Source organism: Stegostoma tigrinum, chromosome 7 (assembly GCF_030684315.1).
Source record: "Stegostoma tigrinum isolate sSteTig4 chromosome 7, sSteTig4.hap1, whole genome shotgun sequence".
Classification (NCBI taxonomy): Eukaryota; Metazoa; Chordata; class Chondrichthyes; order Orectolobiformes; family Stegostomatidae; genus Stegostoma; species Stegostoma tigrinum.
Window position 1 is genome coordinate 95,341,487 of NC_081360.1, and position 15,438 is coordinate 95,356,924.

At 42.2% G+C, this 15,438-nt stretch overlaps 1 protein-coding gene across 2 annotated transcripts in view; it reads right to left on the bottom strand.

Moving 5' to 3' along the window:
• LOC125454249 (contactin-associated protein-like 5) overlaps positions 1-7,398 on the bottom strand; it is a 974,390-nt gene extending 966,992 nt beyond the window's left edge. For both annotated transcript variants that reach the window (XM_059647525.1, XM_048534833.2), the window contains exon 1: positions 7,005-7,398. In XM_059647525.1, coding sequence (XP_059503508.1) covers positions 7,005-7,086 — 82 coding nt within the window. In that variant the 5' untranslated portion in view covers positions 7,087-7,398. The remainder of the gene's footprint in view (positions 1-7,004) is intronic.
• Between the last annotated feature and the right edge of the window lie 8,040 nt (positions 7,399-15,438).

Genomic DNA, 15,438 nt, shown 5'->3' on the forward strand with positions numbered 1-15,438 from the left:
ACTTATCAAGTAACCTAATGTGCAGTACCTTATCGATCATCTTCTGAAAATCCAAACATATTACCTCCACTGCTGCCCTTCATCTATTAGCCTCATTACCCCTTCAACGACTTCTATTAAATGAGCCAGGCATGATTTTTCTTTTATGAAGCCACGCTGACTCTGCTTGACTACAAAATGTATTTTCCAATGTTCTGTTATTACCTCCTTCATAATAGACTAACATTTTTCCAATGACAGATACTATCATAGAGTCTTAGAAGTGAACAGCATGGAAACAGACCCTTCAACCCAGCTCATCCATGCCGACCAGATATCCTAAATTAATTGAGTTCCATTTGCTAGCATTTGGCCCATATCCCTCTAATTCCTTCCTATTCATATACCCATCCAGATGCCATCTTAAATGCTGTAATTGTACCTTCCTCCACCAACTCCTTTGACAACTTCTTCCAAACACACACCAATCCCTGCCTGAAAAAGTTGCTCCTTAGATCCCTTTTAAAATCTTTCCCCTCTCACCTTAAACTGACACTTTCTAGTTTGGGGCTCCTTCACTCAGGGGAAAAGATGTTGCCAATTTACCCTATCCATGCCCCTCCTGATTTTATACATCTCTATAAGGTCACCCCTCAGACTTCAACAGTCAAGGGAAAGTAGGCCCAGCCTATTCAACCTTTTCCCATAGGCTACCCTCCATCCCTGGCAAAGTCCTTCTTAATCCTTTCAAGTTTCACAACTTCCTTCCTAGGCAGGGTGACCAGAATTACACACAGTATTCCAAAAGTGGTCTAACCAATGGCCTGCAACAGCTGCAATTTGACTCAACTCCTATACTCAATGCACTGACCAATAAGGCAAGCGTACCAAATGCCTTCTTCACTGTCCTGTCTACCGGTGGCTCTACTTTCAAGGAACTATGAACTTGCATTCTAAGGTTTCTTTGTTCAGCGGCACTCCCCAGGACTTTACCATGAAGTGTACAAGTCCAGTCCTGATTTCCCTTTCCAAAATGCAGCACCTCACATTTATCTAAATTGAAGTCCATCTCCCACTCCTTGGCTCATTGTCCCATCTGATCAAGGTCCAGTTATACTCCGAGGTAGCCTTCTTTGCTGTCCACCTCCAATATTAGTGTCATCTGCAAGCTTACTAACTATACCGCCTATGCTTACATCCAAATCATTTATATAAATGACGAAAAGCAGTTGACCCAGCATGGTTCCTTGTAGATCCTGGTCACGGGCTTCAGTGTGAAAAGCAATCCTCCACCACTCTCTATCTTCTAACTTTGAGTTAGTTTGATATCTAAATGAATTCTCCTTGTATTCCATGTAATCTACCTTGCAAACCAGAATAATATGAGGAACATTGTCAAAACACCTTACTGAAATCCATACAGACCACACCAACCACACTGACTTCATCAATTCTCTTCATTACTTCTTTAAAAAAATCTCAATCAAGTTAGTGACACATAATTTCCCACACACAGTCATGTTGACTATCCCTAAAATCAGTCCTTGTCTTTCCAAATACATGTAAATCTTGTCCCTCAGGATTTCATTCAACAACTTGCCCACCACTGATGTCAGGCTCACTGGTCTATAGTTCTTTGGCTTTTCTTTACCACCTTTCTTAAATAGTTGCACCATGTTAGCCAACCTCCGGTCTTCTAGCACCTCACCTCATAGAATCCCTACAGTGTGGAAACAGGTGCTTCGGCCCAACAAGTCCACACCAATGCTTGGAGCATCCCACACAAACCCATCCCGCTATAACCCACACATCCCTGAACACTATGGGCAATTTAGCATGGCCAATCCACCTAGCCTGCACATCTTTGGACTGTGGGAGGAAACCGCAGCACCCAGAGGAAATCCATGCAGACGCAGGAGAATGTGCAAACTCCACACAGACAGTCGCCCAAGGTTGGAATCGAACCCAGGCTCCTGGCGCTGTGAGGCAGCAGAGCCAACCACTGAGCCACCGTGCCGCCCCACCCGTGGGAAGTGATGATACAAATATCTCAGCAAGGGGCCCAGAAATCACTTCCCTAGCTTCTCACAAAGTTCTAGGGCACACCTGAACAGAAGTGATTTAACCATCTTGATGCATTTAACCCATCCAGCACCACCTCCTCTGTAATATGTCATTATTTATTTCTCCACATTCTATATCTTCCATATCCTTCTCTAAAGTAAGCACTGATGCAAAATACTTTGGTATCCCCCCCCATCTCCTGTAGTTTCATAAAATACATGGCCTGATCTATAAGGGGCTGTATTTTCTCCCCAGTTACTCTTTTGTCTTTATAGAATCCCTTTGCATTCTCCCTAGCCCTATTTGCTAAAGCTATCTCTTGACCCTGTTTTGCCCTCCTGATTTCCCTCTTAAGTATGTTCCTACTGCCTTTATAATCTTCTGGGGATTCACTCGATCTCTGCTGCCTATACCTGACATATAGCTCCTTGACCAAAACCTCAATTTCGCTAGTCATCCAGCATTCTCTACACCTACTAGCCCTGTCCTTCACCCTAAACTGGAACACTGCCTCTAGACTCTGGTGAGTGTTTAACTGTTTTGAGATGTTTGCCATTGCTCCTCTATGTCTCTGCTGCTGAACTCCTTTCCCAGTCCACACTAGACAGCTCAGCCATCACTTCCTTTGCAATTACCTTATTTAACGGTGCTAAAATTTCACAAAGCTGGTAGAGGAGCAGTGGCAGACATCCACATCCTATGAATGAGTTTGTAGATAAGTTGACCCAATGGGGCATTTGGGATTTGGCCACACTCCAAAGATAGAATGCTCACTGTTGAGACAGAATTCAGGAACCATTGATAGACCCTCATGAGCTAACCTGGGTCAGATTAATACCCATGTTTAAAGGGGTGACCAAAACAGAAAGTCCATCACGCCCTAGTCTACAATATCATTTGGGGTTCCATGCAAATCACTAATCATTTCAAACACAACAGTGAAAGGAGCCAGTAATACTGAACAACAAGCAAATCATTAAGGTTCAAGGCTTCCATTAATTAGTAAGTCTTAGATCTGTTTTATGAACGTATGTGTAATTGCACAAAACAAAGTGTTATTACACACAAGTGAGCATTAAAATAAATCATTTTTACTTGCAAAGCATTGCTGTTTTACATGCATACTACCTCCCAAACTAAAAAGGAACATTGCTACATGCCTACTGATGATAATTCAGAGAATAAAGGAAATAGCACACCAGAGACAATGGAATATGATGCATGAAAGAGCTGGTTGTATGTGCTCAGCTGTGATTGTTCATGTTATCCCATCATCTTTAGAGTGATAGGCCCCAGTTACTAACTTAACTACATTTACCTACAAATAAAAAGTCTTCACTGGTCAATCAGGCACCCGATGAAGGGGTTGAAAGCATGGAGCATAATAACCTGCACTGAGGCATGTATTGGCCTATTCATTCATTTTATACTCTAAAGGCATTTCCAGTGGCATCACTCTTGGTAAATGAGACAAGGCACCCTTTTAGAACAACAGAAGCCTTGAGGCCAGAGCTGAAAGGACAACCAGCAGTGGGTGTTGGTATCTAACACATTCTGATGACCCTTAAACCCAAAGTTGTAGGTGCACCAGAAATCGCGAGAACTATTTTATTTCAATTATGGGGCCTGCTTGCTATTTTATGTTTCTTCGGATGCTTTTGGACAACATCGTATGATTCACATTAAAAATTTAAAAAGCTGCCACTATTGTACATTCTTACACAAGCTGATATTGACATTTGAGAATGATGATCAGATCACTGGAAACTTTCATTTTTAATCCCGAAGAAAAGGGATATTGGGTGTGATTACAATTTTCCTCAATCTGCATAATGTCAGCTTCTGATGAGGAAATAAGCAAGGACAGACCAACACAATAGGCACATGGTTGAGCAAGGTGTTGGATGCAACTTTGAAATTATTTTCCCACAAGAATGTCTTTCTACCTGTAATATCCAAAATTATTGTTAAAGCCAACAATTTACAGTTTTCATAGAAAAAATGGGCAGAATCAAGTCTCCAAAATACTACTAAAAGCCCAAAGTCATGAGTGGACCAACTCAGTAATAAAATGCCATTACACTTCTTCATATAAAAGCAAAACAATGTTTTTCCAAACTCTGTTACTTGAATCATGGTCAAAAATGGATCTGAGGATCTTTTCAATGGCATACTTGGTAGCGTCACTTCTCGTTACAAATATGGTTACTTCCGACTTAGAATGAAAGGCCCAAGAGCTACATCTCCCTATACCTTCCTCCAATCACCTTAAAATTAAGTTCTTTTGTTTCTTTCTGTTTAGAATATTTGATTTTTGACTGCATTGATAAATGCACATTGTGTTCTCAGAGGGAGGATATTCCCCACTGTGCCACAAACTCCAGATTTCCATGCCGGCATCACTCAAAGTACAAAGAGACTCTAAACAGGTTTGTGATGGGACACTATCATTTTGTAGGTGGTTTGGATTCCAGCAAGTTGCATTATGCAATATTACAGGATTAGCACCATGTCAAATACTTCAATATCTAAGCCTCAGGGGTCTCAATAAAACACAAAAAACCACCAGCAAGCTTAATTGGTGGAAGTAGCACATTTCATTTTTATTGTCAACTGCTTATTTCTGATAGTGGTTGTTGTACTTTGAGTCAGCTCAGATTAAAACAGAACTGAGACACTGAACCTCAGCTGTTTCACTAATTGTAACATTTCATAATTATTCCTGAATTGCCCAGCTGGCTCCTCAACATATTAAATAACCAGAGCTGGTAGCTGCAAGCATTCAGAGGATTGGATGTTGCAGAGGTCAGGATGTTGAGAATTGCCAGAAGCACTTCAAATCCTGGCAATTTTCAGAACTTAGGAGCTATACAGTTGACTTCCGATATTCTATAAAAACTCTAAATCACTTCAGAACAAACCTCATATAATGTTCATAAACTATTAGGCACAGGGCAGCCAACATCCATCATCAGCATTTGAACACAGCAAATCAATTCAGTCTAAAAAAGGTCAGTTATAAAAGATAGCTGGGTTGTTAAAGCAAAATAAAAGCCCTGTTCAGGTAACTTTGCATTTCTTGCAAACATTACCCTTCTGTCTGTGAAGAGACTTCATGATTAATGACAGGAGTGTAAGCTGCAGTCTCCAGCTGTCTCTTTAATGCTCTTACAACCGCATGTCTGGAAGTGGAGAATCAATTTCTACATGTCCAGCCAGTCTTACTATGGTGCTAATCCCATGTCTTAGTGGCTAAGACAACTAACTTCTGCTTGAATCATTAGGCCATGGGTTCAAGTCCCACTCCAAAGTTTGAAGTACAAAGTCTAGGCTAATCCTCCAGCACAGTGCTTAGGGAGCCTTTTGGATGAGGCTATGAGCTGATGCTCTCTCAGGTGGATGTTAAAGATCCTATGATACTTTCTAAAAAGGATAGGGCACGTCTCACAGTATCCTAAACTGTGCTTTCAATATCAGTTCAGGGAGAGACACCAGAGATTACAAAGGTTGGCTAAACAGAGTCCACACACAGTTTCTCAGTCAAGAGTTCTATTCCAACTCATACAACAAGAGTCCAAGAACACATAACTCGGAGGTAGTAGGAACTGCCAGTGCTGGAGTCTGAGATAACAAGGTGTAGAGTTGAATGAACACAGCAGGCCAGGCAACATCAGAGGAGCAGGAAAGCTGATATTTCAGGTCTGGATGGTCCAAACCCAAACTGTCAGCTTTCCTACTCCTCTGATGCCACCTGGCCTGCTGTGTTCATCCAGCTCCACCCCTTATTAATGCTGATAACTCATCGTATATAACTGGGGAACAAGCAATCTCACCCAATTATCCTTTAATTAACAGATCAGCATCATCTCTTTCCCCCATCCTCTTTGGTTTCAGGCTCCTTGCTAAGCCTCATTGATGATAAACTCCTAAAGGTCATCAGTTCATTATCACATGCTGTTTGAGACACAGCTGCTTGCAAAGTGACTGCCACAATAAGGAACTTCACTTCAAAAGCATCAGTTAACTGTAAAGCACGCTAGGATATTCTAAGACCTATTTAAAAGTTGCTAAATAAATGCAAGTTTTTCATCCGGATGCTACAATGATAATGGAGCTCTTGACAATAACAATTAATAGAGCGTAAGGATTTGTAGGCATACTGAAGTGTTGTTGTGGCTACAGTTACCTCTTCGAGTACAATCAAGGGAATGCAGAGAAGCAATAGGAGATTAAGGAAAACGTCAGGGATTTTAAACTGACCCTCAGCAGCCAAGCAGTTTGTGATCGCACCTTGGAGACTGCCACAACCTGCTAGCGATATGGTGAACCAATAAATCAACATTTGTTAGGCAGTGACCCTACTCTTAAATCTTTGGGCACACCTACACATTCCAGAGCTCTGGATAAAGACAGCGGCAATATAATGCATCTGTTCAGGCAGGAACAGTAGAATTGGCATAAAACAGGTGGCAATAATATCCAGCATTTATATCAATCGCCTGAGATCGCGTCCCCACCAATTTGGTGGAAATGACCGGGGACTGTAGCTGCATCTGCGTCACCCAATTTCAATCTCAAGCCCAACAACGAGCGAACTCTTAAGGCTCACTTGTCCAGATGTGTGCAGAGTGTCTGAAGCAGAGGCAGAAGGAGGGCAGAGTGGCGTGCCAGGTAATCCGCACCACGGAGCCCGGCGCTAGTTTATACTGGAGTACCACAGCTGACTGAGCCATGGTACAGAGGCAGCAGGCATACCTGAAAGTACTGGGAGAGAAGTTGCTGTATGCATGGAGTTTGGGGGGAGACAAGAAAAACAAAGTCTATATTGGGTTGCTACTGAATGCACAACCTAACTATTAACGCGTTGTAAACTTCACTCTTTCTCCACATTAAACGTACACAAGGTGCAGACTTTCGGTGTCCCCTGATATAAACTCTAAAAGCCTTAAGGCTGTACTTACGGGAATAAGCGGTAGCGATGATCAGCCACGGATTGAAGAACAGATATAAGGTGAAGAGCTTGAGAACAGCGCCTGAGTCCATTTTTGAACGAGAGAGATCAGAACAGTAACTCTGTCCTGTTCACCATAGCATCACGCCTCTGATCACCTTCCTCCTCTCTCTCTCTCTTTCGCTCTCCTCCAGCCACCTCCCCCACTCCCGTTTGTCTTTTTTTTGCCTCTTCCTCTTCCTTTTTATTGCATAAATACACAAGCAATGCTATTCACGCCTTCTTACCGCTACACGTTCCCCTGCACCAACAGCAGGGAAGTCACACACGAAAGCAGAGACTGTGGAGGACCGCTGGGTTAAATGAATGCATGTGCGTACAGAAAGAGAGAGAGACACGCACACGCTGACTGTACAGGTTGATGTAAAGCGGCTGGAGAGAAAGTCAGTTCACAGAAAACACCGCTCTGCCACAACACTGTGCAGAGACAGAGAGCTCCCCGCAGTTTACAGTGGAAGGAACTTATTATCATTCTGCCTTTTTGACACGAACCGACCGATGTCCTGTGAGGGAAAGCAAATGTATAAGAAATCCCCACCCGCAACCTTCAACTTCAACTCCAGTACAATTTCTCCAGCCCATCAGATCTGTTACTTGCCAGAATACGTTCTGGCAATATTGGCGTGAAAAGAACAGCTGCCAACAGAAACCAGTTCTGAGGAAGGGTCGCTGGACCCGAAACATTAACTCTAATTTCTATCAGCAGATGCTGCCGAGTTTTTCTAGCAACTTCTGCTTTTGTGACCGGCAGAAACCTCTCCGGTTAACTCTTGAATTCAATCTGAGTTTTCATTGACATTAGAATAGGAACTCAAATGCCAGTCAAGTTACAGGTTTTTTTCTCTCTTTCTCCCCACGCGCCACATGAATTAATGGGAAAGATGCGGTTCATTCCAGACAGCAGAGGAAATAGCCAGGTTACATAAAGGAGACCCATTTCATAAAAGAGGGGGAAATGAGTGAATGTGGAGCTCTCAAACTAATCTACAGTGTGAGCTGTAACAATATCGCAGTTCACACGTAAAGAGGTTCTTTAGCTGTTCGTAAGTAATAGTTTCTTCAAGATTCAGGGAATGGTGGGGGGGGGGGTGTTTTCTCGGTGCTAAACGTGGGGAAAACCAGTTGACCCAGCTCAGTGCTAACCATGCACTTATTAATCTTCCTCTAACTAACTATGTATGAGGCCAGAAATCACACCACACCAGGTTATAGTCCAACAAGTTTATTTGAAAACACAAGCTTTCAGAGCCTTATAACCTGGCATGACGCCCACCCCAATCCAGCACAGGCACCCCCACATCATAATTATGTATACATTACTAAAATCCCTTGGCTGCACTGCACGCTGCCTCTGGCCTTCCGGGACATTGAGCTCAGCCACAGATCCAAAGTTGGAAATGTGTTTCAAAGTTGCTTCCCTGTGAATTTGCCTGAAGTGCGCTGCATCTATTTATGGCCTTTCCAGGGGAGTTGTTTTGAGAAGGTGATGGGATGTCTCTCTGTGTTTCCCGAGTGGATCCACAGGCGCTGCCGCTCTGCACAGACCCGGTGAGGGGGGGCACAGTTCTGTGTTGCCCAAGCGCTTGCGACCCACCACCCTGGGTTTACACGGTAACAAAGTGTGGGGCTGGATGAACACAGCAGGCCAAGCAGCATCTTGGGAACACAAAAGCTGACATTTTGGGCCTCGACCCTTCATCAGAAATCACATTCCATTGCTCCAGCCCTCCCTCCAGAACCATCCTGTCTCTCACCTTTCTTCCTCAGAACTTCCCACTTCTCATTTCCTCCACCCTTCAACTCTTCCATCTCTGGCCTACCCCCACCCTTCTTCTCCCCATCACCCCTTCCTCCCATCACCCTTTCCTCCCCCTCTTCTCCTTCCCTCCCACCCACTGTCTCCATTCCTCCCCATCCTCCACTCCTTCCCTTCACGTTCCTCCCTCTCCTCTCCTTCTCCCCAATTCCTCCCTCCCTCCCACTCACCCACCCTTCTTCCCCAACTCTGTTCCACCCCAATATTGTTCTCCCCCCAGCTCTGTCCTCTGCTACTGCTTCCTCTCCCCGCTCTTTGCCTTGACAATCTCCCCCATCCAGTCTTTCCCACACCCTGTCCTCCTCACCCACTGTCCTTCCTCTGTACAGTGCACAGCCGGTGTGCCTTCTGCACATCTCAACCCACTTCCCCTCCCTAAGAGAAATTCATTTGCCCTATGTTTATTATAAATGCGCCACTCCTATTTTTTTAAAACAGTAACTGCTAGTTACAGATTCGCCTATAAGGGGAAACATTTTCTCCATCTCAATCTGTCAGGCCCCTTCAGGATATTGTATGTTTCAATCTTCTCTCGTCCAGTGGATACTGTACAAGCTAGTGTGTCCAACCTTTCCTAATAGCGCAATGCCCCTTCCTGCCAGCCCCACACCAACATTCACTTAGCTTAAAAAGAACATTTAGTTTCTCCAAAGTCCAGACCGTGAGTGTAGTTAGAAATCTGCAGGCTATTAGAAACTGAGGAACTCTATGCTGTCATCTGTATGAGTATTAATGTATGAGGACACCACAGTACACATGATAGGTAGCGAGAGTTAATTAAATAAAATGTAAAATACTTGCTTTCAAGGGGCAACTTAATCTCTGTAATGTGATGATGTTGGAAAATAGGTTAAAAACTGTTTTGCTGTTAAAATATTTCTAACTGCAATCCATATTTAGATAGATGGTCCGTTTTGTTTTGCTTTCACCTTTTTAAATGCACTCTGCAGCTTTATGTGACTGTTTGAGTGACCGCTTACCATGTTAATTAAGATGTTTTTAAAAACATACGATCTATCAAGCCAACTTTCATTCTGTGATCCAACTTGTCCAGGAACACCATTAGCTAAGTTAATTGAACAGCTTCTTCCAGATTCCTGTAGAATTGATGCTGAAAATTTGTCGTAAGCCAAGGAATGAGCAGTGACCAGGAAGGATGATTATTTTCCCATTCAATTCTCTACCTCTGTCCGAGTTACATGGGAACTTTACAATATTCTTTCTTTGATTTATTACTTGCTTCAAAGTCGTTCCTGCGCTGGGCAAACTGATGACATTACTATGCACTACATCCTCTGGGTAACCTTTTTTAAGAGACTGCTGTGTCCTCATGCATAGATATCATTAGTTTCAAACAACGAACTTTCTGGTTTTGTGTCTCGCACCAGGGAACATCCTAGTGTTGAGTGAAGGCGTCTGTTTCAATCTGTTCGTTAGTTTCCTCTTAGACTACTATATTATTTAAAGGGGAGGTTGTTAGGTCACCCTGTTGGCTTGTCTGCCCATCAATAGGGGGTTTGTTTACTCTGTGTAGCAAGTTGTCCATTCTGACAGGTCAATGTTACAAAGCCTCTGCTGCTCTTTATAGAAATAGATTGCTGGTGATCGTCTTTTGCTGAAGCTATGCCACTTGTAGGAAGATGAACAGTGGGACCAGTCAGGCCATGTGGTTCAGCAGATGTATTCTTTTCTTACAACATATAGGATGCGCCCTCATGAGCTCTGATCATCTTACAAAATTCCCTCAGGGAGTTTAATAACCACAGGTAAACCTTCCAAGAATATAAACAGGATGCTCTGTGCTATGCCTGTGACATTTCCCTTGGTGATAAAACAAAATTATGTCTTGATGTAACAATGCAGCTTGCATTACTCAATCTTCCACCGAACGCACTACAACTCATTCCAAAACTTGACTCTCAGGCTAACGTTCATTGTTATTTAAACCATCTTTCCTGAGCCATACCAGAAGCAAGAACTTTGAAATTCTTTGAAGAAATGGTTGAATATCATAATGGTGGCTATGTAGCTTATTCAAAAATTGAGGTGCTATGTTGGCTGATCTATGAAGATCGATATAAATAACCTTCTTCTCTCATTGCTAACGTGATATTGCAAAGGAGTTCTTCAACACAGTGTTAAGTGAATTTTTTTTGTTTTTGCAGAACGTCCATCCCTCATCTATGTCAACTGCTGTGCTATCATTTCCACTTGCTTCATATTTCATGAAGATGAAATTCCATTGCATTCTGATTATTCGAAATATATTCCTTTTGAAAGATTCTTTTTGAGGAAAGAGCTTTCTTAACTTAAACCTTTATAAATCCATGCCAAAGAACAACAAACTAATTGACGTTTGCACTAACTCCAACTGCAATGCAGTCAAACCACAAAGGAGTATGGTGCACTGGTCAACTCATCTCTCTTAGCTCTTCACCCAATTATGTATTTCTTAGCTCAATTTTTTTTTACATGATATAAACATGAATGAAGTGTAAAGAATTTATATTCCATAAGCAGCCATGACTATAATTCAAATCCTTATGAAATTTTTGTTCCTCAATTTGTGGAGTATAAAAATAAAACTTGTGGTTCTTTATAAAGATATGGCTCATGTAGCTATGCTACCAAGTAGCATTCAACTCTCTCATGACCTGCTTACTGATGCCTCTTTTGGGTATCAGGAGGGCTATTCACCTTCAGATAAAATATGGTGGATGTTGAAATTTTGAAAGAAATCAAAGTGCTGGAGAAACTCAATAGGTCTGACAGCATCTACAGAGAGAGGGAGAAACAGAGTTAATGTTGAATGACATAATGTTTCTTCAGAAGCTTCCAGATTTGCCAGGTATGTTGCATTTCTCTAGCACTTTCTGTTAGCCTTGGTTCTTGGAGGAGACGGGAGTGTGACTGAATTTCACCCTTTCAAAACCAAAGTCGGTTGAAATCAATGGCTCCACGGCTGGACAGTCCCAAACATGAAAGAAGATACTTGTGGTTGGTGGATACTGATTATCTGAGCCCAAGATATTGTTGCAGAAATCCTGCTATGTACATATTTTTAGCCTAATCAATGTGTTCAGATATTATTGCAAACATCTGGAGCAGGTAGGTCTTGAACTGGGGTCTCCTGGACCAGAGGTAGCAACACTGCCACAGCAGCTGCTATTTTTCAGCATCGGTCAGATTCCGGACCCAATTGGAGAGAACTTTAAAAGAGATTTCTGAATTGATTTATTGTTATTGCACACCTCCACAGCAGGTGGGACTTGAACCCAGGCCTCCTGGCTCAGAGGTAGGAACACCCCTGTGAGCCACTTTCTTCAGAATATTATTGTTGGCCTGACAAGCTTCAGCTGCCTCATCAATGATCCTCCCACCATCATTTGTGAGGATACCCACAGATGATTGGAAGACAATGAGGCTGAGTATGCCTGGGAGCAATATGTTTTGGCTAACCTTTCAGTTTTTGGGCCAGTAAGTGGCAGCTAATATTTGCACAACAGAAGTGCCAGACAATGACCAGTTCAAATGAAAGAAATTCTAATTGCCAATAGTAATTGTTGAATTCCCCTGCAATCAACGTTATGAGGGCCTTCAATCAGAAATATCACGGGGCTACCACATAGATACTATGGTGTTCTGTGGTCAGAAATGCACTTTATGGTTGCCTAAATGCTGTCCACAAGTCAGGAATGTGATGGAATGCTTTCCATTTGCTTGGATGAGTGCAACTCCAACAGCACTCGGGAAGATCAGCAATATCCAGGAGAAGGCAACATACCTGATGGGTCCCTCTCTACCACACTCAACATTGGCACCTTCTAACAGCCCTGCCACATGTTGGGAGCCAGTATCATTTACAACATACATTTCAGCAACTTGGCAGCACTTTCCTAACCTTTGACCTCCAATACCCAGAGCAAAACGGGTAAAAAGCACATGGAAACACCACTCACTGAATGTTTCTGTCCAACTCACTCGCCACCCTGACTTGGAAATGTATCACTTTCACCTTCATTGTCAAAATCTTGGTACTGTGTATCTAACAATACATGAGATCGACAACAGCGATTCAAGAAAGCAACGCACCACCCTCTCAAGGGTAAATAAGAATGGAAAATAAATGCTGACCTCATCAAAGACACTAATGAATTAAACAAAGAGAGGTGAACAAACAGTTCTAGCCTGCTCCTCTGAGGCTGCTTGGCCTGCTGTGTTCATCCAGCTTGACACCGTGTTATCTCAGGTTCTCCAGCATCGGCAGTTCCTACTATCTCTGAACAAGCAGTTCTCATGTTTTACAATCTCATTTGGGGTTTGCTGATGATCCTACTCTAAAACCATGGCCTGTTCAAGAATAAAGACCCATAGGGTGTAATAGATTCATAGATCCGTTCTCTTCCGCTCTCTCTCTACTGTTATTTTTCTTCTAATATTTCACTGTCCTTCATCCTGCTGTCTATACCTGCATTTTTCTTTACCATCATACAGCATGGAAACACACCCTTTGGTCCAACCAGGCCATGCTGAACATAATCCGAAACTAAACTAGTCCCACCTGCCTGCTCCTGGCCATATCCGTCCAAACCTTTCCTATTCATGTGCCTACCATATGTCTTTTAAATATTATAATTATTACCCACTTACACCACTTCCTCAGAAAGTTCATTCCACTTGAGAACCACACTCTGTGTAAAAAAAAATTGCCCCGATGTCTTTTTAAAATTTCTCTCCTCTCACCTTAAACATGTCCCCCAGTTTTGAAATCCTCCATCTGAGGGAAAAGGCAACTGCCATTAACTCTATGTACATCTCTCATTATTTTATAAACTTCTATCAAGTCGCCTCTCAACCTCCAATGGTGTGGTGAAAAAAATCCAATCTTTCTTTATAACTCAAACCATCCATTGCTGGCAACATCCTGATAAATTTCTTCTGAACCCTGTCCAATTTATATCATACAATGATGAAATGAGCAAAACTATGCAAGTTATTCAAGATATGTTCTCAGTAATGATTTAGAAAGGCATTAAAAGTCCTAAAGTAAAAACAGAAGTTGTGGCAGAAACTCAGCAAGACTGGAATCATTTGTGGAGAGCAAGTAGAGTTGACATTTCAAGTCTGGTGACGCTTCTTTAGAACAGGACTTGAAACATTAATGCTCTTTTCTCTTCACAGATGTTGGATTTCTCCAGATATTTCTGCTTTTGTTACAGCTCTTTGTCTTATTTTCTGTTAAAATGCTCCCTTTTGGCAGTACTAAGTACCCTTGCAATTCACCCCAGTATCTGATTAGCCTCAAGTAGAATAGGTATTTTTATTGAATGCACACAAATCACACACAACATTTCCTTGCTTCCAACCTTCAAAAATAGACATTTGTATTTTTTATTTTTTGCTCGCTAACATAGATGTTTTGTATCCTTAGAGATAGTGGGAACTGCTGATGCTGGAGAATCGGAGATAACACTGTGTGAAGCTGGATGAACACAGCAGGCCAAACAGCATCAGAGGAGCAGGAATGTTTGACGTTTTGGGTCGAGAAGGGGCTCGACCCAATACGTCAAACTTTCCTGTACCTCTGATGCTGCTTGGCCTGCTGTGTTCATCCAGCTTCACACTGTGTTTTCTCTGTTTTATAACCATATTGTATTTCACCTGCCATTCTTTTCTATTTGGTTGAAATCTCTTCAACAGTGATGAGCTAGGCCTGAGCACTGGATAATTTACAAACCCTATTTACAGAGCTACTCCTCTCCTAACCTATGGAATCACAGGAGGCCATTTGGCCCATTGTCCCTGTGCTGTCTCTTTTGAAAGAGCCACCCAATTTGTCCCACATGCTTGCTCTTTTTCCATGATCCTTTTTCATGCGTTTTCCTTTCCAAGTGGATGGTCAATTTCATTTGAAAGTTACTATTGAGTCTACTTCCACCACACTTTGTGATAGTGCAGTCTAAAGCAGTACAATATACTACGTTTTTTAAAAAAATGTCTTTCTCCCTTTGTTTATTTTGCTAATTATCTTTAAATCTATGTTCTCCAGTTACCAACAACTTCTACCACACGAAACTGTTTCTTTTTATCTGCTCTGTCAGGACCCTTTACACATTTATTTAAAGCTCGCCTCAACCTTTGTTGCTTTACAATTCCAGATTCTCTAGTCTCGCCACATAACTCAAGTCTTTCATCCCTGGTATCATTTAGCAAATCTCCACAGCACCCTCTCCAAGGACGTGTTGCTTATGAATCATTTGGACAGAAAATAATTTCTGTGCAAACCCCAGACAGATCCTCTGACTAGGTGTCTGGGAGAAAACAGAATCCATATTATCTTCTCTAAGTCTATCACAAGTCAGTTTTCATCCTGCGCAGCTCATTTCTACTACATCATCCCGATTTCCTCTTCAAGAAAAGCCTTCTGTGTGGAACTTTGTCAAACATTTTGTGCAAATCTGAGCAAATACTGTTCACAGGATAGTTTACGGTAGCTCATTTAATTGCCCTCAGAGGATTAGCCTACACTATATTGCTTTTCAATTTGTGACATTTTCCTTTAATGATC